Source organism: Tachyglossus aculeatus, chromosome 1, assembly GCF_015852505.1.
Source record: "Tachyglossus aculeatus isolate mTacAcu1 chromosome 1, mTacAcu1.pri, whole genome shotgun sequence".
NCBI classification, from domain to species: domain Eukaryota; kingdom Metazoa; phylum Chordata; class Mammalia; order Monotremata; family Tachyglossidae; genus Tachyglossus; species Tachyglossus aculeatus.
The window spans coordinates 21,527,185-21,554,312 of NC_052066.1; the positions used below are offsets into that span (position 1 = coordinate 21,527,185).

Consider the following 27,128-nt stretch of genomic DNA (forward strand, 5'->3'; position numbering starts at 1 on the left):
CACCTGTCTACTTGTTTTGTTGTCTATCTCCCTCTTCTAGACTGTGAGCCCGTTGCTGGGTAGGGACCGTCTCTATATGTTGCCGATTTGTACTTTCCAAGTTCTTAGTACTTACTAAGTACACAGTAAGTGCACACAGTAAGCACTCACTAAATATGACTGAATGAATGAATGAACATACTCATCTATATCTGTGAATGATTTTGTGTGTCTTCCTGCTAGGCTAACTCTATAGCATTCTCTCAGGCACTAGCTCATTATAAGCAGGTAATGTGTCTGCTAATTCTGTTGCATTGTACTCTCCCCAGCACTTAGAACAGTGCTCTGCACAGAGTAAGTGCTGAATAAATATGATTGATTAAATACAGTGGTTTGAACACAACAGACACTCAAAAGGTGCTCGATTGAGTAAATGAAATGAATCAAAAGATATTTATAAATAAACTAATCAGTATCTCTGGAACCAACCCCTAACCCCTTAAAACTCTAAATCAACCTTAGGGTACTGGCAGGAAACACCCCAAGCGAATACCAGAGTTTGATTTCTGCCACAGGACCGAGTCTTCTATCCCAGAATAAACAAGACGTACAAACCAAAGTAGTGAAGCCTTTCGACTGTTTGCTTTAGCCCAAATTATAGCCCATGGCACAGCTGTTATAGCCCAAAAAGGGGACCCTTGAACTAATCAGGACATCTATCAAGGGCTTACTGTGTGCTGAGGCCTGGGGTTAGATGGAAGGCTATTCATTCAGTCATATTTATTGAGCACTTACTCTGTGCAGAGCACTGTACTAAGCGCTTGGAAAGTATGATTTGGCAACAAATAGAGACAATCCCTACCGATTGGACACAGTTCCTGTCCCACACAGGGCTTCTGATCTATCTTATTCCCATGTCCTTTCTCTCCCCCTCGTCCCCCTCTCCATCCCCCCATCTTACCTCCTTCCCTTCCCCACAGCACCTGTATATATGTATACATGTTTGTACATATTTATTACTCTATTTATTTATTTATTTATTTTATTTGTACATATCTATTCTATTTATTTTATTTTGTTAGTATGTTTGGTTTTGTTCTCTGTCTCCCCCTTTTAGACTGTGAGCCCACTGTTGGGTAGGGACTGTCTCTATATGTTGCCAATTTGTACTTCCCAAGCGCTTAGTACAGTGCTCTGCACATAGTAAGCACTCAATAAATATGATTGATGATGATGATCATGATGTCACAGTTGAGGAAATTGAGACCCAGAGGGCTTAAGTGATTTGCCCCAGGTTGCCCAGCAGGCCAATGGCAAAGCCAGGACTAAAACCTAAGCCTCCCCATTCCCAGTCCTGTGTTTCTTTCAGTAGGTCATACTGCCTCTCTACACACAATGAATAAACAAAATAACATCCTCAAAAGACTCTGAAAAAGACCTAAAGAGCAGAAATCTGTTTCCTAATGATGTGAGCTACTTTATTGTGAGCAGGGCATGTCACTGTTCATTGTAGTACTGTACTTTCCCAAGTGCTTAGTTCAGTGCTCTGCACACAGTAAGCACTCAATAAGTACAACTGAATGAATGAAATATCTGCTGAGAGTTCCAAACACTGCCTGTCCCTGAAGAGATATTAGATTGAGCCCCATACAGACAGGGATGGTGTCGGACCTCTTTAGCTTTTATATCTACCCCAGTGCTTAGTTAACTGCTTGACACACTAAAATACAACAACAACAACAACAACGATGACGCAGTAAGCGCTTATTAGACTGTAAGCCCCACAGGGGACAGGGACGGCATCTGATCTCTTTATATATCTACTCCAGAGCTTAGTACAGTGCTTGAAACCATCAGCACTAAAATACGACGCAGTAAGCGCATAACAAATACCATAATTTTATAATAGAACCCACTTTCATACCCTAGCCCCTTATGCTCCATAGCAGCGTGGGTCAGTGGAAACAGCATGGGTTTGGAGTCAGATGTCATGGGTTCGAATTCCGGCTCCGCCACAGATCTGCTGTGTGACCTTGGGCAAGTCACTTAACTTCTCTAAGCCTCAGTTACCTCATCTGTAAAATGGGGATTGACTGTGAACCCCATGTGGGATAACCCGATCACCTTGTATCCCCCACCAGCACTTAGAACAGTTCTTTGCACATAGTAAGCACTTAACAAATGCCATAATTATTATTAAGTAGAGTAAGAGTAATGGTATTTGCATGCCCACGGCAAGGCTCTCTGGGCTTGGAATTACAATGGATACATGAGACAATTTCCCCTCCCACAAGGAATTTACACTGTAATGGGCGAGCCAGACAGAAAGAGTTACAAATCAAGGAACCAGAATACTTGACTTTTTGGCTGAATACATATATGTACACACACCCAAAGGCTACTGATGAAGAGCATACATTAATATGTAAGCTCTCTGCCAAACAGAAATCCTAACATCGAGGAAAAAAGAAGTCTCTTCAGGTTTGATAGATTTGGCATTAAGTTGCTATTAAACTCTTGAAGTGCATCTACACCTGCTTAAATGACAGGCAAATCAATTCCAGTCTGAAGTCTGGAATTTAAAGACCCTTAAGTGAATAATAGGTTGCCAAATCTTCAAAGCGGAAGGTTCCCTGTCCATGTCTCCCGGAAGTATTCCATGAGCAGTGCCAAGGACCACGGTGGCCTTCGACCAGAAATTCACACACATGTCCAAAATACATCCCCTCTCCTCTTCATCCAATCTGCCACCATGTTGATCCAAGCCCTTGCCAAATCCCGACTCAACTACTGCATGAGTCACCCTGTCGACCTCTCCACCCCGGTTTCTCCCCTCTCCAGGCCATACTTCACTCGCCTGCCCGGATCATTTTTCCAAAACATTGTTCTGTGCACATCTTCCCACTCCTCAAAAGCTTCCAATGGTTCCTTAAGGCATCAAGTAGAAATTCCTAACCACTGGCTGTAATGCACTCCTACCCGCCTCCCCTCACCCCCCCAACCTATCTCGCTCCCTTCCACTACCCCCACTCACACGCCTCACTACTCCCAAATCAACCTACTTGCCATGTCAATCAATCAAATTTATTGAGCACTTGCCATGTGAGAAGCACTGTACTAAGTGCTTAGGAGAGCACAATACAGCAGAATTAGCAGACACGTTCGTTGCCCATCAGCTTACAGTCTAGAGGGGGAGGCAGACGTAAATATGAACAAATGAGGAATTTACAATACAGAATTTAAAGGTATGTACATAAGTACTGTGGGGTGAAAATCAGATGTCCAAAGGTCCCAGGTCGAAGTGCATAGTTTCTTATTTTCATTGCCCTAGCCTCCAGCCCCTAGCTCAAACCCTTCCTTCTGCCTCAAATTCCCTCTCCTTTACATCCAATAAATACTGCCCTCCTTTCTGAGCCCTTTATGTACTTGGGTCTGTAACCCTTAAGCACTTTGCTTATTTCGGGCAGGGACTGTTGCTGCTAATTCTGTTATACTCTCCCAAGCACTTAGTACAGTGTCCTGCACATATTAAGTGCTCAATACCACTGATTGGATTTTCACACCACACAGCACTTATTCACATATCCACTTGTAATTTAACCTCTGTCTCTCCCTGTAGTCTGTAAGCCCCTTATAGGCAAGGATTGTGCCTACCCATACTACTATATTGTACACTCCCAACTGCTTACTACAATGCTCTGCACACAGTAAGCACTCAGTCAATGGTATTTATTGAGCACTTATTGTATTCAGAGCACCACAGTACGCACTTGGGAGAGTACAACAGATTTGATAGGCATGTTCCCTGCCCACAAAGAATCTAAATTGATTGATTCAAGGCCTTTCTGAAATTGGATTTCTTCAACGGGTTCCCTGCTTAATCTCTCCTCTCCCCAACCTATTCCCCCAATTACATTCCGTGTCACTTAAGTACCTGGGTACTCAAACCTTGCCCACTTCTCACCACTATATTTATCTGTAATTTATTTTTGTGGCTGTCTCCCTGAGAAGATGGTAAGCTCCTCCAGAAATCACCTCTATACCCCCTCAAGAGCCTAGAGCAGTGCTCTGCAGAGTAAGCACTGAATAAACATTATTTATTGACTGACCACTGACTTGATGGCTCCCCATCAAGTTTCCCTATCTTACAGCTCTCACCAGGCTATGCTACTCAGCTCACTGTCTGCCTTTGATCCTCCCAAGACATGTTTCTAGCTGTTCCTTGTCCGACTCTCCCTCCTTCACTCTTCAAAAGGATAAATACTAGCTCTTCTTCGAGCATTTAAAAACAAAACAAAAAAAATCTCCCCCCCAACCAAATCCAACAAGCCACAGATCTCCAAAACTCCACCTTCCTCCAAACCGTTTCCACGTAATTCCTTAGATACCAAGTCATATCAACCTAATAGCCTTCTCCCACACTTACATATTTATATAGAACCATTCTCAATACTTGCAAATACATTCAATTATGAATTCCAATTCTGTTTGTAAATACTTTTTTGTCCATCTCCTTCAGTAGAGAGTGAGCTCCTTTTGGGCAAGGAATCATCATCATCAATCGTATTTATTGAGCGCTTACTGTGTGCAGAGCACTGTATGTGTGCCAGGCTTGTTTTTACTTTCCCAAGAGCTTAGTACAGTATCTGCCACCCACTCAATAAATACCACTGGATTTGTACCTTTTATTCACCCCTCCCTCAGCCCCATAGCACTTAAATACATATCCATAATTTATATTAACGTCTGGTCCCTCAAAACCATAAGCTCACTGTGGGCAAGGAACGTGTCTATCATTTCTGTTGTATATTCTCTCAAGCTCTTAGTACAGTGCTCTGCACAGAGTAAATGATCAATAACCACAACTGATGAATTGACTGATCCTTGTTACTAATTCTACAGGGAATTTACAGCTTATTGGTTCCTAGGTTTCTTACTGGCAATTTGAGTGGAAAACAACTTTCCATGAATCATGACTGGCAGCTTATACTAAAAAAGACATCTCGCTAAACGAGGAATAATTGGCTGCCTCAGTAACTTTGAGCCTTAACACTGCCCGACTTGGGTACACTATGAAATGGGAAGCACCGCGGTCTGGTGGAAGAGAGCCTGGGCATCAGAGGACCTGACTTTTAATCCCAGCTCTGCCAACCATCTGCTGGGTAATCTTGGGCAAGCCACTTCACTTCCCTGTGCCTCAGTTACCTCATCTGTAAAATGGGGATTAAGACTGAGTCCCATGTGAGACATAGGACTGTGTCCAACCTGATAATAATAATAATGTTGGTATTTGTTATGTGCTTACTATGTGCCAAGCACTGTTCTAAGCACTGGAGTAGATACAAGGTAATCAGGTTGTCCCACGTAGGGCTCACAGTCTTCATGCCCATTTTACAGATGAGGTAACAGGCACAGAGAAGTTAACTGTCTTGCCGAAGGTCACACAGCAGACAAGGGGCAGAGCCAGGATTAGAACCCACCACCTCTGACTCCCAAGCCCATGCTCTTTCCACTAAGCTTTGCTGCTTCTATAAAAATAATAGTATTTGTTAAGCGCGTACAATATGCCGAGCTCTGTTCTAAGCACTGTGGTAGTGATGGCATTTATTAAGCGCTTATTATGTGCAAAGTCCTCTTCTAAGCACTGGGGAGGTTACAAGGTGATCAGGTTGTCCCACAGGGGGCTCACAGTCTGAATCTTCATTTTAAAGATGAGGTAACTGAGGCCCAGAGAAGTTAAGTGACTTGTCCAAAGTCACACAGCTGACAATTGGTGGAGCTGGGATTTGAACCCATGACCTCTGACTCCAAATCCCGTGCTCTTTCCATTGAGCCACACAAGGTAATCAGGTTGTCCCACTTGGGGTGCACAGTCTTGATAACTGAGGCCCAGAGAAGTGAAGTGATTTGCCCAAAGTCACTCAGCGGATGAGTGGCGGAGTGGGATTAGAACCCACGACCTCTGACTCCCAAGCCCGTGCTCTTTCTGCTAATCAATCAATCAATCGTATTTATTGAGCGCTTACTATGTGCAGAGCACTGTACTAAGCACTTGGGAAGTACAAATTGGCAACACATAGAGACAGTCCCTACCCAACAGTGGGCTCACAGTCTAAAAGGGGGAGACAGAGAACAAAACCAAACATACCAACAAAATAAAATAAATAGGATAGAAATGTGCTCCTCCTTAGTACAGTGTCTGACACATTGTAAGTGCTTAACAGATACCATTTAGAGAAAAAAAAAAAAAAAGAGGGAAAAAGTCCATGACTTACCCATCGCCAAGGCTGAAGCTGTTGGGAGAACTGTTGTAACTTGGGGACGGAGCGTTGTTCACTTGGTAAGGCATATCCGGCCACGGGGAGCACTGGCGGAGAAATGTTACCAGATTCATTCATTTAATTGTAATTATTATGTGCTTACTGTGGGCGGAGAACTGTACTGAGCACTTGGCAAAGTACAATACAACAATAAACAGTGACATTCCCTGCCCACAACAAGCTTACAGTCTATTTCGGCCCTATGGAGAACACACTGAGCTCCAGGTTTTCCACTGATTTTCCCAAGAGGTCATCCAACATGGGCAGGGTATGTGTTTGTTGCTTAATACAGTGCTCTGCACGCAGTAATCACTCAATAAATACCATTGACTGACTGACAATTCACCTTTCTCGTCTTCCCAAACTGAAGAAATGTGCATAGGAGACGAGGGAAGAGGAAGAATATGGGGAGGATTAATGAAAGGAGGAAGGAGTCTACAATAACAATAATGATGATAATAGTAATGGTATTTGTTAAGCACTTATGTGCCAGACACTGAACTCGTACAGAGCTCTGCAAATAGTAAGCGCTCAGTAAATATGATTGATTGAATGAATGAATGAATGTACTAAGCACTGGGGTAGATACAAGATAATCAGGTCCCACATGGGACTCAGTTTTTGTAGGAGAAAACTACATATATTGAATCTCCATTTTGTAGATGAGGGAACTGAGGCACAGAGAACTTAAGTGACTTGCCCAAGGTCAGACTCGAAGACTCTTTGTTGTTCTGAGAGGGTTTCTGATGTAAGGAGGTCCAAAAATAAATGGGAAATTCAAAGCTATGGCTGTGAAGGAAGCTATTATAGGTCCCCACTCCAAGAGGTAGTGGACTGACTGCCCCAGGTTACCACACTGGACTCCCCGCCGTGCTCACCCCCATCTCTGATGCGATATGAGAGTTTTCTTTCGGGACAAACCAAAATGATAGCTTTTTGATGTCTGCCCACTCCTTTTCTCTCTAAAATCTCTGCTGCCCTTTGCTCGGGCACTGTGTGTGGCAGGGACTGTGTCCTATCTGATTACCCTGTATCTACCCCAGCCCTCAGTTCGACACATGGTAAGCACAACATATCACCATCATTATTATCAAGAACTTACGGTACCTTTGCTTTTGGCCTGTTTGGAATAGAAAACGCCATCCTGCAATAGCACATTCTTACAATGGCACATTCCTAAAAATTTCTGATGGCCCACAAAAAAAAACTAGCAGTGTGACAAATTCTTTGACTGTGTGGAGCCTGGAACCACTAACGTGTAGAAAACCCGAGAGTGTAAATTTAGTTGGGAATATGACACTTCTCCCTCCACACCAAGGCTTCTTTGGGGACCACTGTATAAAGTGTCTGGCCAGATTGGGATTTCAAAGAAGTCAACTAAATCAGTATTAGGCTGGGGCCTCCTCCAATGTGGTCAGAGTGGCAGTGATAGAGAGCAGTGCCGAGGAAAAGATACGAGGGTTAACCCAGGGGATGGGGAGAATTGGAGAGGGAGAAACCCACTGAAACGACCATGAGTTGCTGATTGAAAATCTGGAGAAATTACGCATGGCAACCTAGCAGGTGGCTCTAAAAGACACCTTGTGGGGAGGAGGGCAACGGGGCCAAGAGAGGACCATAGTAAGAGTGACCCAGAGTTGCCTCACCTCCGTGAGAATCGTGGTGTCATAGGATGGCTGGTATTTCTCCTTCTCCTGGACAGTCCGTTTCTCCATTTTCTCCCGGTCTGTCTTCTGTTTTCGGTCTGCTCCCTTGGGCTGCGAACACCAAGCAACGGGATTTGCTTAGAGTTAGTCAGTCAATCGCATTTACTGAGCACTTACTATGCGCAGAGCACTGTGCTAAAAGCGTGGGAGAGTACAACATAAACAAGGAACAGACACTTTCCCGTCCATCCAATATCTCTAAATATTCACACTGAACTTCATCGCTGATGGAAATGCTACTTCCTGGGAAGGCCCAGAGGGCCATTTGACCTCCCCAGTAGACATCTGCCTACTCTCCAATAGCCAATCAATCGATCATATTTACTGAGCGTTTACCGTGTGCAGCGCACTGTACTATGCGCTTGGGAGAGTACAACACTTGGGATTGCACCCTTTATTCACCTCTCTCAGCATATATGCACATATCTGTAATTTGTTTATTCATTCATTCATTCAATCGTATTTAATGAGCACTTACTGTGTGCAGAGCACTGTACTAAGCACTTGGGAAGTACAAGTTGGCAACAAATAGAGACAGTCCCTACCCAACAGTGGGCTCACAGTCTGGAACGGGGAGACAGACAACAAAACAAGACATATTAACAAAATAAAGTAAATAGACTAAATATGTACAAGTAAAATAAAGTAATAAATACTTACAAACATATATACATATATACAGGTGCTGTGGGGAGGTGAAGGAGGTAAGGCTGGGGGGATGGGGAGGGGGAGGAGAGGGAAAGGAAGGAGGGGGCTTAGTGTGGGAAGGCCTCCTGGAGGAGGTGAGCTCTCAGTCTGTGTCTATTAAGTTTATTAAGTTACGTCTATTAATTAAGTCTATTAAGTTTCCATTTGCCCCTCCAGAATGTAAGCTCATTGTTGGCAGGGAACTTGTCTACCAACTCTGCCATATTGTATTAATCAATCATATTTATTAAGCACTTCCTGGGTGCAGAGAACTGTACTAAGCACTTGGTAGCATACAATAGCAACGTAACCGACAAAATTCCCACCCACAACAAGTACTTAGTACAGTGCTCTGCTCACTGTAAATGCTCAATAAATGACTGAAGAGTTGGTAGGATCTTACAGGTTAGACTGGGTGTAGCCTTGCAAACTGTCCTGCCCCTGAGCACGTACCTTCAGATGAGAAGTGAAGAGTCCTGATTTTATTCACTTTATTCCCTCTAGAGATTTGGATGGGGGAGAGCAAGCCTTTAGTAGATTGCTTCGCACTTCTTAGATTGTGAGCGAGAGGGACCAATCTCACCTGTACATTATTTCCCAGCGTTTAATACAGTGCTCTGCACACAGGGAATACTTAATATCATTACTACTTAATAAACACTCAGTAAAAAACGATTGATTGAGAGCAATGAGGTAAAATTTATAGGCTATTAAATTTTTTTGTATTTGCTTGCGAAGCCATGTTTGTGGAGTCATCAGTACCAGGGCTAATTGATTTATTTAACTGGCACTCAGAATGCTGTGGAACTGTTAACCAGACCAGATCAATTAGGGCTGGGTATGATGTTGGACTTCCCAAGCGCTTGGTGCAGTGCTCTGCACACAGTGAGCGCTCAATAAATACGACTGATTGATTGATTGATCCTAATGAAATTCAGGGGAAATTCAAATTCAAATTCCCCTTATTCAGGGGAAGCAGCATGGCTCAGTGGAAAAGAGCCCGGGCTCTGGAGTCAGAGGTCATGGGTTCAAATCCCAGCTCTGCCGATTCTAAGCTGTGTGACTTTGGGCGAGTCACTTCACTTCTCTGGGCCTCAGTTCCCTCATCTGTAAAATGAGGATGAAGACTGTGAGCCCCCCGTGGGGCAACCTGATCACCTTGTAACCTCCCCAGCTCTTAGAACAGTGCTTTGCACATAGTAAGCACTTAATAAATGCCATCATTATTATTATTATTATCATTGCTCACCGAATCAACTCCCTTTCTCCCCAGTATCTACTCTCATCCTTCTCAGCTGTCTCATGAGCAGATCTCCTACCTTCTAGATAATAAGCTCCTTGGGGGCAGGAATCACTTCCACTAATTCTATTGCAATCCAAGTGCTTAACACATTTCTCTGCGTATAACAGACATGCAATAAATAATAATAATATAATAATAACGGCATTTGTTAAGCACTTACTATGTGCAAAGCCCTGTTCTAAGCGCTGGGGGATACAAGGTGATCACGTTATCCCACGTGGGGCTCACAGTCTTAATCCCCATTTTACAGATGAGGTAACAGGCTCAGAGAAGTTAAGTGACATGCCCCAGGTCACACAGCAGATATGTGGGGGAGCCAGGATTAGAACCCATGACCTCTGACCCCCAAGCCCGGGCTCTTTCCACTGAGCCACGCTGCAAACAACAACTGCAGTATTTGTTAATACTTACTTACTTTTGTATTTGTTTGTAAGGATTTTGTAAGTATTTGTTAATACTTACTTTGTGCCAAGCCCTGTGTTGAACTCAGGGGTAGATACAAAATATTCAGGCAGGGCACAGTTCTTGTCCTACATGAGGCTCACAGTCTGAAGGGGAGGAAAATCAGGTATTGAATCCCCATGCTGCAGGTGAGGAAATTGAAGCTCAGAGAAGTGAAGTGACTTGCCCCAGATGACACAGAGGGCCAAGGACAGATCTGAGGCAAGCACTGTCCTGAGAGTCAGAAGAACCTGAGTTCTAATCCCACCTCTACCACTTGTCTGCGGTCTGATCTTGGGCAAATCACTTCACATCTCTGGGCCTCAGTTACTTCAAATGCAAAATGGGGATTAAGTCTGTGAGCCCCATGTGGGACAGGGACTGTGTCCAACCTGATTAGCTTGCCCCAGCGCTTAGAAGAGTGCTTGACCCACAGGAAGTGCGTAACAAATACCATCATCATTATCATTATTAGCCCATAATTAGCTTGTACTTACCCCAGTGCTTAGAAGAATGTTTGACCCATAGTAACTGCTTAACGAATACCATCATCATTATCAGCCCAGGCCCCATTATGATGGAGAAGCAGCATGGTTCAGTGGAAAGAGCACAGGCTTAGGAAACAGAGGACATGGGTTCCAATCCCGGCTCTGCCACTTGACTGCTGTGTGACCTTGGCCAAGTCGCTTAACTTCTCTGTGCCTCAGTTACCTCATCTATAAAATGGGGATTAAGACTGTGAGCCCCTCGTGGGACAACCTGATTAAGATGTATCTACCCCAGTGCTTGGAACACTGTTTGGCACGTAGAAAGTGCTTAATACTATTATTATTATTATTATTGATCGCAGATTCAACCTTTTAGACTGTGAGCCCACTGTTGGGTAGGGACTGTCTCTATATGGTGCCAACTTGTACTTCCCAAGCGCTTAGTATACTGTTCTGCACACAGTAAGTGCTCAATAAATAAGATTGATGATGATGATTCGACCTAAATCTGTGGCCTTTAGTCCCTCCTCAGAGCCTTACACTGTCTCTCAGGTGGGACTCCTTTACCAAACACAGGACTCAAAACGAAACCATTGATTGAGTCGGGGAGAAGGATCACAAGCCCTAGCCGGCTTATCTCCCCCTAAGATCCCAAAGGCCCCAAGAAGGGCTCTGGCCCCGCGCTACATGAAGCCAGTGAGAGAACAAGGGGGTCCTGAATAAATGGAGGCCGAGGGGATCATCATCATCATCATCAATCGTATTTATTGAGCGCTTACTATGTGCAGAGCACTGTACTAAGCGCTTGGGAAGTACAAATTGGCAATATATAGAGACAGTCCCTACCCAACAGTGGGCTCACAGTCTAAAAGGGGAGACAGAGAACAAAACCAAACATACTAACAAAATAAAATAAATAGAATAGATATGTACAAGTAAAATAAATAAATAGAGTAATAAATATGTACAAACATATATACATATATACAGGTGTTGTGGGGAAGGGAAGGAGGTAAGATGGGGGGGATGGAGAGGGGGACGAGGGGGAGAGGAAGGAAGGGGCTCAGTCTGGAAAGGCCTCCTTCTGATCAGCAGAAGGAAGGATCAGCATTGCTCTACTGTCATTCATTCAATAGCATTTATTGAGCGCTTACTGTGTGCAGAGCACTGTACTAAGCGCTGGGGAAGTACAAGTTGGCAACATAGAGAGACGGTCCATACCCAACAACGGGCTCACAGTCTAGTTGTGACCCTAGTCAGGCAGAGAACAACCAGTGCCCAGCACCGGTTATGATGTGCCCCAAGAAACACACATCTCCACCCGAGGTAGGCAGAGCCCTCTGGGGTTGCTTGCTGGGGGCGGGTAGAGCATGGCCTGGGAGCCAGAAGGACCTGTGTTCTAATCCCAGCTTTGCCACTTGTCTGCTGTGACCTTGGGCAAGTCACTACACTTCTCTGGCCCTCAGTTACCTCATCTGTAAAATGGGGATGGAGACTGTGAACCCCATGTGGGGCAGGGACTGTGTCCACCCTGAGAACCTGGTATTTACTCCAGTGCTTAGAACAGTGTATGTCACATAGTAAGCACTTAAATACCACTATTATTATTATTATTATTATTAGTCCCCTCACACTCCCTGGTCCTGCCTGCGCAGTTTTCTGCTGAAAAACGGGGCAACAACTGTGGCAGGCCGAGCCAAGACAGCACGTGTGAATGGTTCAGATGACCGATAGCCAGTTCTTCCCATCCCTGTCAAGGAAAGTCTTGCTCCCTTCCTTTCCCCACCTGCCCCAAATCGAAGAAACTCCCTTTCGGGGGTCAGGACAGGGTTAAGCTAGTGGCACAGGGCATTTTCTGGCACCAGCCAGGGGCGATGATCCAATCACACTCACTGGGAAGGGAATGACTTATGGCTTGGCTTAACCCTTTTTGTCCCCTGTTCCACACCCCTTTCCACTAATTAAGCAGCTGGGAGTCCCTGGAGAGGGGTGGAGTCACCTCCACAGGCCTGTCCTGAAACCAGTTTTGGAAGATTCAAGTTCCTACTTAAAACACCGCCCTTTCCCCATCTACTTTGCAAGCCCGCTGAAGGTTTACCACTGGACCAGCGGGGAATGGTCATGCTGTCTTAGGAGAAGCAGCGTGGCTCGGTGGAAAGAGCCCGGGCTTGGGAGTCAGAGGTCATGGGTTCAAATCCCAGCTCCACCAACTGTCAGCTGTGTGACTTTGGGCAAGTCACTTTTTGTTGCCTCAGTTACCTCATCTGTAAAATGGGGATTAAAACTGTGAGCCCCCTGTGGGACAACCTGATGACCTTGTAACCTCCCCAGTGCTTAGAACAGTGCTTTGCACATAGTAAGTGCTTAACAAATACCATCATTATTATTATTATTATTATTATTTACAGATCCTCTCAACCTCTCTGAGGATCTTGGGGTGGAATTTAATCAGGGCTAGTATTCACTTCCTCAGTTTTCCTCGATCTCCCTTGATGAAATTAAAACTCAGTTCCTCTCATAAAACCCTCTGTGGGAGGGTAAGAATGAATAGCCAGTTGATAAATGCTGCAGATTTGGGGGGCTGGGGGAAGAGATAACTTGGTTCCTTCTCTACCTGGCAATTCCCCTCACTGAGTCCTTACTTCATCATCATCAATCGTATTTGTGAGCGCTTACTGTGTGCAGAGCACTGTACTAAGCGCTTGGGAAGTACAAGTTGGCAACATATAGAGACAGTCCCTACCCAACAGTGGGCTCACAGTCTAAAAGGGGGAGTACTTCCCCTACTCACCTTCCCCCGTCAACATTTCTTATGGCCTTGGAACTTTATCCACTAGTCACTTGATACTCACTCCGCCACCATGGCATTTATGAAAGTATCAATCCATCAGTGGTGTTACCTGGGTGTTTACTGTGTATAAAACACTGTATTAAACACTTGGGAGAGTACAATACAATGGAATTGGCAGACGTGTTCCCTGCCCATAGTGAGAAGCAGCATGGCCTAGTGGAAAGAATCAAAGGAACTGGGTTCTAGTCCTGGCTCCGCCACTTGTCTGCTGTGTGATCCTGGGCATGCCACTTAACTTCTCTGTGACTCAGTTACCTCATCTGTAAAATGGGGATTAAGACTGTGAGCCCTTAGTACAGTGCCTGGCCCATAGCAAGTTCTTACCTACTAAAAGAAGAAAAAAAATCCCAAGCTTACATATCTTTTCAGCATGGCTCAGTGGAAAGAGCGCGGGCTTGAGAGTCAGAGGTCATGGGTTCGAATCCCGCCTCCCCCACATGTCTGCTGTGTGACCTTGGGCAAGTCACTTCACTTCTCTGTGCCTCAGTTCCCTCATCTGTAAAATGGGGATTAAGACTGTGAGCCCCACATGGGACAACCTCATCTCCTTGTGTTCCCTCCAGCGCTTAGAACAGTGCTTTGCACATAGTAAGCGCTTAACAAATACCAACATTATTATTATTATTTTCACTGCCATGTCCCTAACTATAATTTATTTTAATGTTGGTTTCATCGTCAGTGGTATTTATGGAGAATTTACCATGTGCAGAGCACTGTATTAAGTACTTGGGAGAGTACAAAACAACAATATAACACCCCCTATAATAGTAACAATAATAATAATAATGGCATTTGTTAAGCACTTACTACATGCAAAGCACTGTTCTAAGTGCTGGAGAGGGATACAAGGTGATCAGGTTGTTCCACATGGGGCTCACAGTCTTAATCCTCATTTTACAGATGAGGTAACTGAGGCACAGAGAAGTTAAATGACTTGCCTAATATGTGTATATATATGCCCTGTATACTATAAGCTCCTTGTAGGGCAGGAATCTTTTCTGCCAGCTCTATTGTACTGTAATCTATTAAGTGCTGGGTTAGATTCAGGGTATAGTCCCACTTTCCCATAAGGCTCACAGTCTTAATCCCCACTTTACAGATGAGGCAATTGAGTCACAGAGAAGTTAAGTCACAAGGTCACACAGCAGACAAGTGGTGGAGCCGGGATTAGAAACCAGGTTCTCTGATTCCCAGGCCTGTGATCCTTCCTCTAGGCCATGTTGCTTCTCTTTGTGGGCAGGGAACGTGTCTGCCGTCTCTTTTGTATTGTACCCTCCCAAGGACTTAGTACAGTGCTCTGCACAAAGAGCTCGATGAATACCATCGATTGATTTATCACCACAGGAAAATTTAAAACCCTATCCACTTAGCTCCTTTACAAGTAGCGGTTGTGGAATTTGTAAGCCACCCACTGGGTCCCAGGCATTCATTCAATCGTATTTATTGAGCACTTACTGTGTGCAGAGCACTGTTCTAAGCGCTTGGGAAGTACAAGTTGGCAACATAACGTAGGTGGTTTACTATGGACTTGAAAAAGTGCAACAGAGGCCCCAGACATGTTTCCTGCCAACGAGGAGCTTCCATTCTGATGGGCGGAGCTGCCCCAGTGTCCCCAACTGTCTGGAAGTTAGTAGCTAGAACAACTGTGGTCCCCTGAGCCCAGGGCCCAGAAATCAGAAGTAGGCAACGGACTCAAAGGAAATCAGGAGGCAGGATAAAAGAAATGAGGTGTTCTCTACTCCATCTCATATTTGCTATACTTAAGTCTGACAGTAAATTTGAAACAGACTCGCGACAGGCCGGCACCTCAAGAATATACTCAAACAGCCGCAGTCACCGTGACGCAGCTCCTGGGGGCTTCTACTTCCAACAGTAGTACCCTTTGCTTCCCGCGGAGTTTTCTCCCCTTTGACTTCTGGTACTTCTGAAGCCCTCCTCCCCTAAATAGCCCCTGCCCGCTTTGATGGTACTGTGGTCTTTCATTCCTGCTTAAAAAGAGGCACACTCGGAAATAGCTAACAGCAACAGGTTGGAGGTTCTGTGAGTCGAGTAACAATTTTCCAGCAAGAGAGGGCTCTGGGTTTTTTCTGTTCATTCATTCATATTAATGTCCATCTCCCTTTCTAGACTGCAAACTCATTTTGTGCAGGGTTGTTGTCGTTGACATGCTTTCGAGTCGTGCCCAACCCATAGCGACGCCACGGACATATCTCTCCCAGAACACCCCACCTTCATCTGCAATCGTTTTGGTAGGGGAATCCATACAGTTTTCTTGGTCAAAATACAGAAATGGTTTCACCATTGCCTTCTTCCGTGCAGTTAACTTGAGTCTCTGTCCTCGACTCTCTCCCCTGACGCTGCCGCCCAGCACGGGTGAGTTTTGACTTGTAGCAGATTGTCTCCCTCTTGCTAGCCATTGCCCAAGCTACAAATGGAATGGATATGCTCAAAATGTCCAAGACTGAACTCCTCATCTTCCCTCCCAAACCTTTCCCTCTCCCTGACTTTCCCATCACTGTAGACGGCACTACCATCCTTCCTGTCTCACAAGCCTGCAACCTAGGTGTCATACTCGACTCTGCTCTCTCGTTCACCCCTCACATCCCATCCGTCACCAAAACCTACTGGTCTCACCTCCACAACATTGCCAAGATCCGGCCTTTCCTCTCCATCCAAACCGCTACCTTGCTGGTTCAATCTCTCATCCTATCCTGCCTGGATTACTGCATCAGCCTCCTCTCTGATCTCCCATCCTCCTGTCTCTCCCCACTTCAGTCTATACTTCACGATGCTGCCCGGATCATCTTTGTGCAGAAATGCTCTGGGCATGTTACTCCTCTCCTCAAATATCTCCAGTGGCTGCCAGTCAACCTATGCATCAAGCAAAAACTCCTCACCCTGGGCTTCAAGGCTGTCCATCACCTCACCCCCTCCTACCTCACCTCCCTTCTCTCCTTCTACAGCCCAGCCCACACCCTCGCTCCTCTACTGTTAACCTTCTCACTGTACCTCGTTCTCGCCTGTCCCACAATCGACCCCGACCCCACATCCTCCCCCTGGCCTGGAATGCCCTCCCTCCCCACATCCGCCAAGCTAGCTCTCTTCCTCCCTTCAAAGCCCTACTGAGAGCTCACCTCCTCCAGGAGGCCTTCCCGGACTGAGCCCCCCTTTTCCTCTCCTCCTCCCCATCCCCCCACCCTACCTCCTTCCCCTCCCCACAGCACCTGCATATATGTTGTACAGATTTATTACTCTATTTATTTTACTAGTACATATTTACTATTCTATTTATTTTGTCAATGATGTGTATCTAGCTTTATTTCTATTTATTGTGATGACTTGACGCCTTCCACATGTTTTGTTTTATTGTCCGTCTCCCCCTTCTAGACTGTGAGCTCGTTGTTGGGTAGGAACGGTCTCTATATGTTGCCAACTTGTACTTCCCAAGTGCTTAGTACAGTGCTCTGCACACAGTAAGAGCTCAATAAATACGATTGAATGAATGAATGAATATGCCTCAGCTTGACTCTCCCTCCCATAGTCGAGACTGGTAAAGTACTGGAAACTCTCCAGGTGGGACCCTGAGAGGGGATGGGCAGGGTACAGATCTGCTAATTGTGTTGTATTGTACTCCAAGTGCTATAAATGTATTCATGTATATTAGTGCCTATCTGCCCCTATAGATTGTGAGCTTCGTGTGGCCAGGGAATGTGTCTGTTAGTTATATAGTACTCTCCTAAGTGCTTAATAAAGTGATTTGTACACAGTAAGCACTCAATATGACTGATGTGCTTAGTATAGTGCTCTGCACATAGTAAGCACTTTATACAATTGATTGATTACCCTACTCAAGGGCTCTGCCGATGGAGAGGTTTGAGGACCACCATTTAATACTAGCAGAGTTACTTCACCACACACTGAGTGCCATCCTGCCCCTTGGGTTAAACCACGGGGCTGTGTGGTTTGGGCTTTAACACACAGAAGATAAGTGTTAAATGTGCTTTCTTTAGATATTTACTGTGTTTAAAGAGTGCAGTGATTTTTTTCTCTGTCACTTTCTGTATGAGATGAGAAAGCCATCCTGGTTCCCAAAGAGGGCATTCAAGACAGCAGCTAAGTTCCATCAGAACAACAGCCTCAAAAGAAAACGAGGAATCATCTCAGCACACTGCCCCAAAGAGATGGGAAGTAGCACAGGGAGCTGGGGGAGAATGCAGGATGAGGAGGATTTCCGTGGGCTTGGTAGTAGTAATACTGGTACTTGAAGCAGTAATAGTTGCTTTATCACGCAATCCGTGGTATTTATTGAGACCAGAGCACTGTAATCATTCAATCCGTGGTATTTATTGAGCACAGATCACTGTACAAGATCCCTGCATCATCATCATCAATCGTATTTATTGAGCGCTTACTATGTGCAGAGCACTGTACTAAGCGCTTGGGAAGTACATATTGGCAACATCTAGAGACAGTCCCTACCCAACAGTGGGCTCACAGTCTAAAAGGGGGAGACAGAGAACAAAACCAAACATACTAACAAAATAAAATAAATATTTTTTTATTTACTCATTTATTTTTTAATATACTCCTGCACTCAAGGAGTACTCCAGTAATAGTAGTAGTATTAAGTATTTAGAGAAGCAGCGTGGCCAAGTCGGGCCTGGGACTCAGAGGAGACCTGGGTTCTATTCCTGGCTCTGCCACTTGTCTGCTATGTGACCTTGGGCAAGTTACAACTTCCCTTGCCTCTGTTACTTCATCTGTAAAATGGGGATTAAGACCGTGAGCCCTAAGTGGGACAGAGACAGTGCCTAACCTGATTACGTTGCTTCTGCCCCAGTGCTTAGTACAGCATCTGGCATATAGTAAGTACTTAAATACCACAACTATTATTAGTAGTAGTAGTAATAGTAACAGCAGCATTTATTGAGCACCCACTAGGTACAGTGCACTGTACTAGGAGCTTGGGAACTACAAAATAATAAAGTGTCACATTTCCCACCTACAGGGATATAACACATTAACACTGGAGTCAAACATAAGAGCATTTCCAACTTGAGTGGTAGAATAAATAAATTGGAGCAGACCTAAAAACATGAACACCAAGGAGGGTGCAACAAATTCTTAAGTCTAACACTTGGAAGGTGACTTTAGAAAGCAATCTGTGGGAGTGCCCTGACTTCCCTCGTCTCTGGACCTGTTGTGACCACCTTAGAGGCCTCTCAGATGTGGTTATCTGGTGCACTTACATAATGCCAAAAGAAAGGGCTAATAAAAAAAAACTTTCTCTTTGGCTACAGTGAACCATGAATATGACTGCAAGAGACATGGCTGGGGATAGGAAAGGTGGAATTAACTACGAAGAGCTGGATGGCAATGCTTAATGCAACTAGTTGAACACTGAGATCGACGTAGGTTTAACGTTGGCTTCTGAAAGTCACGCCAATGCGTCTCAGTTCCATATCTCCCTACCAGACAGGGACCAGAAGGGCTCTCAAGGAGGCAAAGAATACTTTGGTCTCAATCTCAGAAAGAGAAAGATACTGAAAGAGGAGCAGAGCTCTGTACCTTGAACACTTTGATCTGGCAACTGGCAGAATGCAGGTGTTCCGTGTACTCGCCATTCTCGTTCTGTTTAAACGTATCAATTTGCACCCGAAATGGAACACCCTTCTCTCCCCCATGCTTCCTCGGAGTGAATTCTGTACTGATGCAATGTACCTTTAAGGGAAAAATGAAAACAAAAGAGTAATCATCCAAACAATTGAAGTCTGAATATTTCTCCATTTGATTAATAATAATAATTGTGGTATTTGTTAAGCGCTTACTATTTGCCAGGCACTGCACTGAGCACTGGGGTGGATACAAGCAAATCAGGTTGGATGTAGTCCCCGCCCCATGTGGGGCTTCTAGTCTTAAGTGCCTATTTTACAGATGAGGTAACAGGCACAGAGAAGTGAAGTGACCTGCCCAAGGTCACACAGCAGATCTGGGATTAGAACAAAGGTCCTTCTGAGTCCCAGGCCCATACTCACTAGGCCACACTGCTTCTCATTATAAAAAGAAGGAGAAAGTAATTGGTGTGGGAGGATGAAAGGTTCAGAATTTTAACTGCAAAAGACCTGGCCACTCAGTGAGTCTGGAGTCTAACCCTAACTAACTCTCCCCATTTACACTGGGACCTTGGGAAAGTCAAGTCAGCTCTCTGTGCCTTGCCTTGGTGGCTTCCCAGCCAAAAAGACAGCACATTGAAATAAAGCACAGAAACGTGGCCAAGGAATGGTCATGCCACCCCAGAGTGGCGAAAAGCCGCCTCCTGATTACCTGAATGAATGCTGACGCTCTCTTCGAAGGATCCCATAGGAACTCAACTGCATTTAACTGTGTTGGGCTGGCTCTGGGATCCAAGATGCCAACAGATAACGGGATGTCTGGAGAAAGAAAACTGACTTTGAAATGGCTTTAAAAGAAACAGGGGAAGCAAGGGAAAGACAACCAGGTCCATTCCACATAGGTCTGAACTCATCAGACGTTATCCCGAGAGCTTATTGCAGTGCTCCACAATAAGAGCATTGTCCCACCCAATCCCGCACATAACTGTGCTCTGCCCCCACAGAGACATCAAATCAGTACCTTCCATCCATCAGCGGCATTTACTGAGCACTTACTGTGTGCAGAGCACAATGCAAAGCACTTGGGAAAGTACAATACAGTAGAGTTGGTAGATGCAATCCCTGCCCACAAGGAGCTTACAGTCTACAGGAGGAGACAGACATTAAAATAGATTAGAGGAAGGGGAAATAGAGTAAAAGAATAATTACATAGGTATTGTGGGGCTGAGGTGAGTATCATAGTGCTTGAGCGGTACACAGCCAAGTCACTGCGGACGGGAGGATTTTAGGAGGGTTTGGAAGATGGAGACGGTTGTTATCTGTCAGATATGAAGCGGGAGGGAGGGAGTTCCAGGGCTGAGAGAGAACATGGGCAAGAAGTCTTTGGCAGGGGATATGAGACTGATGGATAGTCAGGAGGTTGGTGTTAGAAGAGTGGACTGTTCAGTTTGGATCATATAGGAGGAAATCAGCAAGGTGAGGTAGGAGGGCGAGGGCTGAATGTGTGCCCCAAAGATGATGGTAAGCGGTTTCCGCTCAATGCAGAAGTGGGTGGGCAACCACTCGACGTTCTTGAAGAGTGAGGAGATACCAAACGGCTTTTCAGAAGAATGATCTCGGCAGCAGTGTCAAGTATAGACAGGAGAGAAGACAGAATGCAGAGGGGAAGGTCAGTGAGGAGAACAATGTGGTAGGGCAGAAAATGATCAGTGTTTGGATCGGGGTGATAGAAGCAGTATGAATAAAGAGAAAAGGGAGGATTCGAGAGATGTTAAGAAAGTAGAACTGACAGGATTTCATGACCACTCGAATATGTGGATTAAATGAGAGAGATGAGTCAGGGATAATACTGAGGTTACAGGCCTGTGAGGTAGAGAGGATGATGATGCTGTCCACAATGATAGGAAAGTCAGGAAAGGACAGGTCCTGGTTGGGACGATGAGGAGCTCCATCTTGGGTGTGCTTAAGTCATCCAATCTCTGGACCGGTCCTACCATCCTACAGTGCTTGGCACATAGTAAGTGCTTAACAAAATACCATTATTAATGCCTCCAGAATGCCCAAACAACCCTCCTCTCCTTAGCTGCAAAAGTCCGTGCCATCAACAATGTCTTTTCTACTCAACCCGGACCCCTTGGTCCTTTATAATTTTTTGCTTTAGTTCAGACCCATTATACCTATGGTTGCCTTCTTGTGTCCATTCTATGTATAAAGTCATATTGTAAGCTCCTCAGTGACTAATATAGTGCTCTGTACAAATAATGCTAATTATGTTAACAATGAGGGTCACAGGGATCAAATGCACTGGACAATATCCAACTCAGAACCCCCTAGCAACCACTTTTGAAAAATTGAATGATTTCGGAGCTCTTACTCTGTGCAGAGCACTATCTTAAGTGCTTTTTTTTCCTCCAATGGAATTTAAGTACTTACTAAATGCCACACACTGTACTAACCACTGGGGTAATCAGGTTGGACACAAGTCGACATCCCACTCAAGGCTAACAGTCTTAATCCCCATTATATAGATGAGGGAACTGAGACACAGAGATGAAGCGACTTGCCCAAGGTCACCCAGCAGACAAGCGGCGGAGCGGGGATTAGAACCCAGGTCCTCCTGACTCTCAGGCCCGGGCTTTAACCGCTAGGACACGATGCTTGGGAGAGTACAGTACAACAGCATTGGTAGATATGTTCCCTGCCCAAGAGCCTACAGTCTAGACGGGGAGATTCACAGGAGGAAAGACTCACCGATATCCAGAATCCGGTCCCCAGGACGGCTCCATCTCCAGCCTTCTAGCTGTTGGTGTTCAGTATATTGCAGGCGCCGGTCATGAAAGACCACACGAATGATGCTCTATGGGTAGAGGACACCAAAAAGAAACCCTGAGCCAGGATTTGCACTTCACTAGCTGCCCTCTTAGCAGGGGCTCAACTCCGACGCTGCAAACCCGGTATCTACTACCTCAAGAGGAGATGAAAGGCCAGCAAGAGTAGTATCACAAGAGTTAGCAAGGCACATCATTCATTCATTCAATCCTATTTATTGTGTGCTTATTGTGTGCCCAGAACTATGCTAAGCACTTGGGAGAGCATAATAAAATAATAAACAGACACATTCCCTGCCCACAGTGAGCTTACAGTCTAGAAGTGGGGAGACAGACATCACTACAAACTAATAAGTTACAGATATGTACATAAGTGCTGTGGGGCTGAGAGGTGGTCGGGGGTGGGGAAAGAGGGGGTCAGGATGACGCAGAAAGGAGTGGGAGAAGAGGGAAGGGTGGTGATAGGGGGGTGCATGAAGCCATCAAAAGAGATTAGTATAGGGGAGTTTTGGGGGGTTCTCTGGTAATGTAGTTGGGCTCTTTCTCCCTTGACCGGAATGTGAAGAGTCACAAGAATCCCCTTCAGCTCCCAGAGTAGCCAGAGGATTGAACTCTGCATGTCTGTCCTGACTCTCTTTCTCAACTGATACAGGATGGTAGTGGTGCACACATCTCCATCTCCGAGATGGGAAGACTTAAAAACCGGAGTGTTTTCGGGTACAAGATGGATGGTCAATCTTCTTAATCCCACAAGTCTCCCCAAATACAGTGAACTGAAGAAGAGGTCAGTGAAGTGTTCAAAGATTTTGGTAGATTTGACTGCCTGAAAATGACAGTGAATTGGAACAAATTGGTTTGTGATAGACTTATTTAATCCAAATGTGCTACTGAAAATGTACAGCAGAGATGGACAATTTACAATGCCAAGAAAGAATAATATTATTACTGGTATTTGTTAAGTGCTTAATATGTGCCAAGTACTGTACTAAGCACTGTGGGTAAATACAAGCAAAATCGAGTTGGACATAGTCCCTGTCTCACATATAAATCACATTTTATAGATGAAGTAACAATACTAGGAAATAAGGTGACGGATTCTCTCTCTCTCACACACACACACACACACACAACACTTACCTTGACATATTTCGTGTTTAAATCTTGAAAATCTCCCAATTTCCTATTCTCTAGGAGCCGGATTTCATATGACTGACCTGAAGGAGGTTAATGGGATATATTCAGTTTCAGGACTCTTCCAAATGTTTGAGCTATTTTAGTACTATTAATGGTATCTATTGAGTGCCTACTAAATGAGACAATCTGATCTGAGCACTTGGAAAGTACAACAGAAGCATGACCTGTTCCTTGCCCACAAGAAATACTTGCAGCTTTCCATTAACCTATGCATGACCACAGTCTATTAGCCACATGACTAGGCAGCACCAAACTTGAACAGTCTTGCTTCCCTGATCAGCTTGCTTCCGAAAATTTACTATTTATTAAGCGCTTCTATATGCCAAGCACTGAGCTGAATGGTGGGACTGATTTGAGATAATTCATTCATTCAATCGTATTTATTGGGGACTTACTGTGTGCAGAGCATTGTACTAAGTGCTTGGAAAGTACAAGTCGGCAACATATAGAGACGGTCCTACCCAACAACGGGCTCACAGTCTAATCATATCACACAATTCCTGTGCCACACAGGATTCAGTTTAAGAGGGAGAGAGAACAGGAATTTTACTTCCACTTTACAGATGAGGAAACTGAGGCACAGGAAAGTTAAGGAACTTGTGCAAAGTCGAACAGCAGGTACATGGTAGAAGCAGTGTGGCCTAGTGCCTAGAGCATGGGCCTGCGAGTCTAAAGGACCTAGGTTCTCATCCTGGCTCCTCCACTTGTCTGTTGTGTGACCTTGGACCAGTCACTTCACTGCTCTATGCCTCAGTTACCTCAACTGTAAGATGGGGATTCGGACTGTGAGTCCCATGTGGGACAGGGACTGATTATCTTGTATCTCCCCCAGTGCTTAGTATAGTGCCTGGCACTTAGTGAGGGCTTAACAAATGTCATTTAAAAAAAAAAAGTGACAGAGCTGAGACTAAAACCCAGGTAAGACATTATCATCAACCGACCTACTAAGTCCATGACGCACTGTGGAAGTCAGGTTCAAAGGAAGCACATTTTTCTTAATGGTATTTGTCAGGTGTTCACTGTGTATCAGGCACTGAAATAATCACTGGGGTAGATGCTAGCTAATCTGGTAGGAAACAGTCCCTGTCACACATGGGGCTCACAATCTTAATCCCTATTTTACAGATGAGGTGAATGACAGGAAGAGAAGTGAAGTATATTTCCCAGGGTCACACAGCAGACAGGTGGAGGAGCTGGGATTAGAATTCAGGTTCTCTGACTCCTTCCACTAAGCCACACTGCTCCTCAATGAGGTACACATGAATGGAGCCCTCAGACCCTGGCATTTTCAATGCCTTGCCAACAAGGAGCTTCTTTCCATAGCGTCTGGATTTGACTACACTGCTTCATGTCCCCCCCGCCCCAACCCCACCCGAAGCTCAGTACAGTGCATTGCTCTGCACATAAGTGCTTAATATGATTGAATGAATGGCACATAGTAAGCACTTAAATGCCACAGTTATCTTATTATTAGCTGTGTGCAAAAGCTTGGGTTAGCCCATGATAGGTCTTGCTTTCACCAGGACTGTCAAGCCCTCCGTGCTTGAATCCAGCAACCAACACCCCCCCACCAAAAAACAATTAAAATATAGGAGTACACACACCCAAACTAGTTTTTCTGGTTTCCTTCCTCCTGCCCGCCCCCCCAACCTGAGAAAAAACTCCAATAAGTGCACACCCCAGTCATCGACCACTGAGGGTTTGCTGGTTCAGATTTTACTAGCTCCAGAGTCCCAGAGCACGGATGATGGGAAACTACTCTGCAAACACGGCCCCCACCACCACAGAGGAAAATATGGGACCTTTCCAGTTCTGAAGCCGGAAATATCAGGGTTGCCGATTTTACGAGCCCAGAGAGAGCAGGAGGGGAGGCAGCTGAAAGGGGTCAAAATTAAACACTAGCCGTTGTCAGAGGTGAAGGCAGATAACCATCGCTGAAACCCAAGAAACTGGTTAGGGCTCTGACAGGCCGGTGGCTAAACTCTAACCGAGCCCGCAGAGTCAAGGAGAATCTAGGGGGAGAAGCAAGCAGGATTCGGTTCCTCGCCAAGAACGATGACGTCCTGAGCCGGGATTTTAGATATAACGTGGCGCCTCAGTCCTGCTATGATGACTTCACTACAGAAAACCTGTGAGAAGAAACAGATTGCAGTGCTAGTGGTTTGGTGGAGCAATTCACACTCACATCCCTCTCAGTCGTGTTCCCACTGAGAACAGTTAACTATGGCGGGCTATTATTAACAATAATAGTGGCATTTATTAAGTGCTTGTTCACAGTAAGCACTCAAAAAATATGATTGAATGAATGAATGTCAAAACACTAGGGTCGATAGAAGACAATCAGATCTGATAGTCCCTATCCCACATGGGATTCACAGTCTATGGGGAAAGGAGAACTGGTATTAAATTCCTATTTTACAGATAAAGAAACTGAGGCCCAGAACATCATTCCACTCCATTGTGGAATCTTCTTCCATGAAGATCTCTTAAAACCCAACAGATGTTTGGAGGAGACAAGTGGATGAAGATGATGTCTTCTACCTTACCTCCCTTCTCTCCTTCTACAGCCCAGCCCACAGCCTCCGCTCCTCTGTCGCTAACCTCCTCACTGTACTTCGTTCTCGCTTGTCCTGCTGTTGACCCCCGGCCCACGTCCTCCCCCTGGCCTGGAATGCCCTCCCTCCGCACATCCGCCAAGCTAGCTCTCTTCCTCCCGTCAAAGCCCTACTGAGAGCTCACCTCCTCCAAGAGGCCTTCCCAGACTGAGCCCCCCTTTTTCCTCTCCTCCTCCCCATCCCCCTGCCCTACCTCCTTCCCCTCCCCACAGCACCTGTATATATGCTTACACAGATTTATTACTCTATTTTACTTGTACATATTTACTATTCTATTTATTTTGTTAATAATGTGCATTTAGCTTTAATTCTATTTGTTCTGACAATTTTGACACCTGTCCACATGTTTTGTTTTGCTGTTTGTCTCCCCCTTCTAGACTGTGAGCCCGTTGTTGGGTAGGGACCGTCTCTCTATGTGTTGCCAACTTGTACTTCCCAAGCGCTTAGTATAGTGCTCTGCACACAGTAAGTGCTCAATAAATATGATTGAATGAATGAATGTCTGCAATTTATACTTCACTCTGCTGCCCAGATCATTTTTCTACAAAAACATTCAGTCCCTGTTTCCCCACTGTTCAAGAACCCCCAGGGGTTGCCCGTCCACTTCTGCAACAGACAGAAACTCCCTACCGTAGGCTTTAAAGCACTCTATCACCTTGCCCACTCCTAACTCAATATTCTCCTACTACTTCAACCCAGCCCACACAATTTGCTCCTATATTGCCAGCCTGCTCCATCTCATCTATCTCGCTACTGATCTCTCACCTACGTTCTACCTCTAGCCTGGAATACCTTCCCTCCTCACATCCAACAATTACTATCCCCAAATTCAAAGACTTATTGAAGGCACATCTCCTTCAAGGGGTCTTTCCTGACTAAGCTCTCATTTCCTCTTTCCCCACTCCCTTCTGCATCACCCTTTACTTACCCCCGCACCCTAAACTAATGTATATATCTGTAATTTACATACTTATTTATCATCAATCGTATTTATTGAGCGCTTACTGTGTGCACAGCACTGTACTAAGCGCTTGGGAAGTACAATTTGGCAACATATATATACTTATTTATATTAATATTTGCCTCTCCCTCCAGATGGTAAGT

At 45.1% G+C, this 27,128-nt stretch overlaps 1 protein-coding gene across 2 annotated transcripts in view; it reads right to left on the reverse strand.

Annotated features, from left to right (window-relative positions):
- The window catches only part of TFCP2L1 (transcription factor CP2 like 1), a 75,772-nt gene that overhangs the window by 12,214 nt on the left and 36,430 nt on the right, over positions 1 to 27,128 (reverse strand). For both annotated transcript variants that reach the window (XM_038747566.1, XM_038747565.1), the window contains 6 exons: positions 23,353 to 23,429; positions 22,139 to 22,244; positions 20,100 to 20,206; positions 19,344 to 19,496; positions 7,946 to 8,056; positions 6,255 to 6,346 (listed from right to left, as the gene is read on the reverse strand). In XM_038747566.1, coding sequence (XP_038603494.1) covers positions 6,255 to 6,346; positions 7,946 to 8,056; positions 19,344 to 19,496; positions 20,100 to 20,206; positions 22,139 to 22,244; positions 23,353 to 23,429 — 646 coding nt within the window. The remainder of the gene's footprint in view (positions 1 to 6,254; positions 6,347 to 7,945; positions 8,057 to 19,343; positions 19,497 to 20,099; positions 20,207 to 22,138; positions 22,245 to 23,352; positions 23,430 to 27,128) is intronic.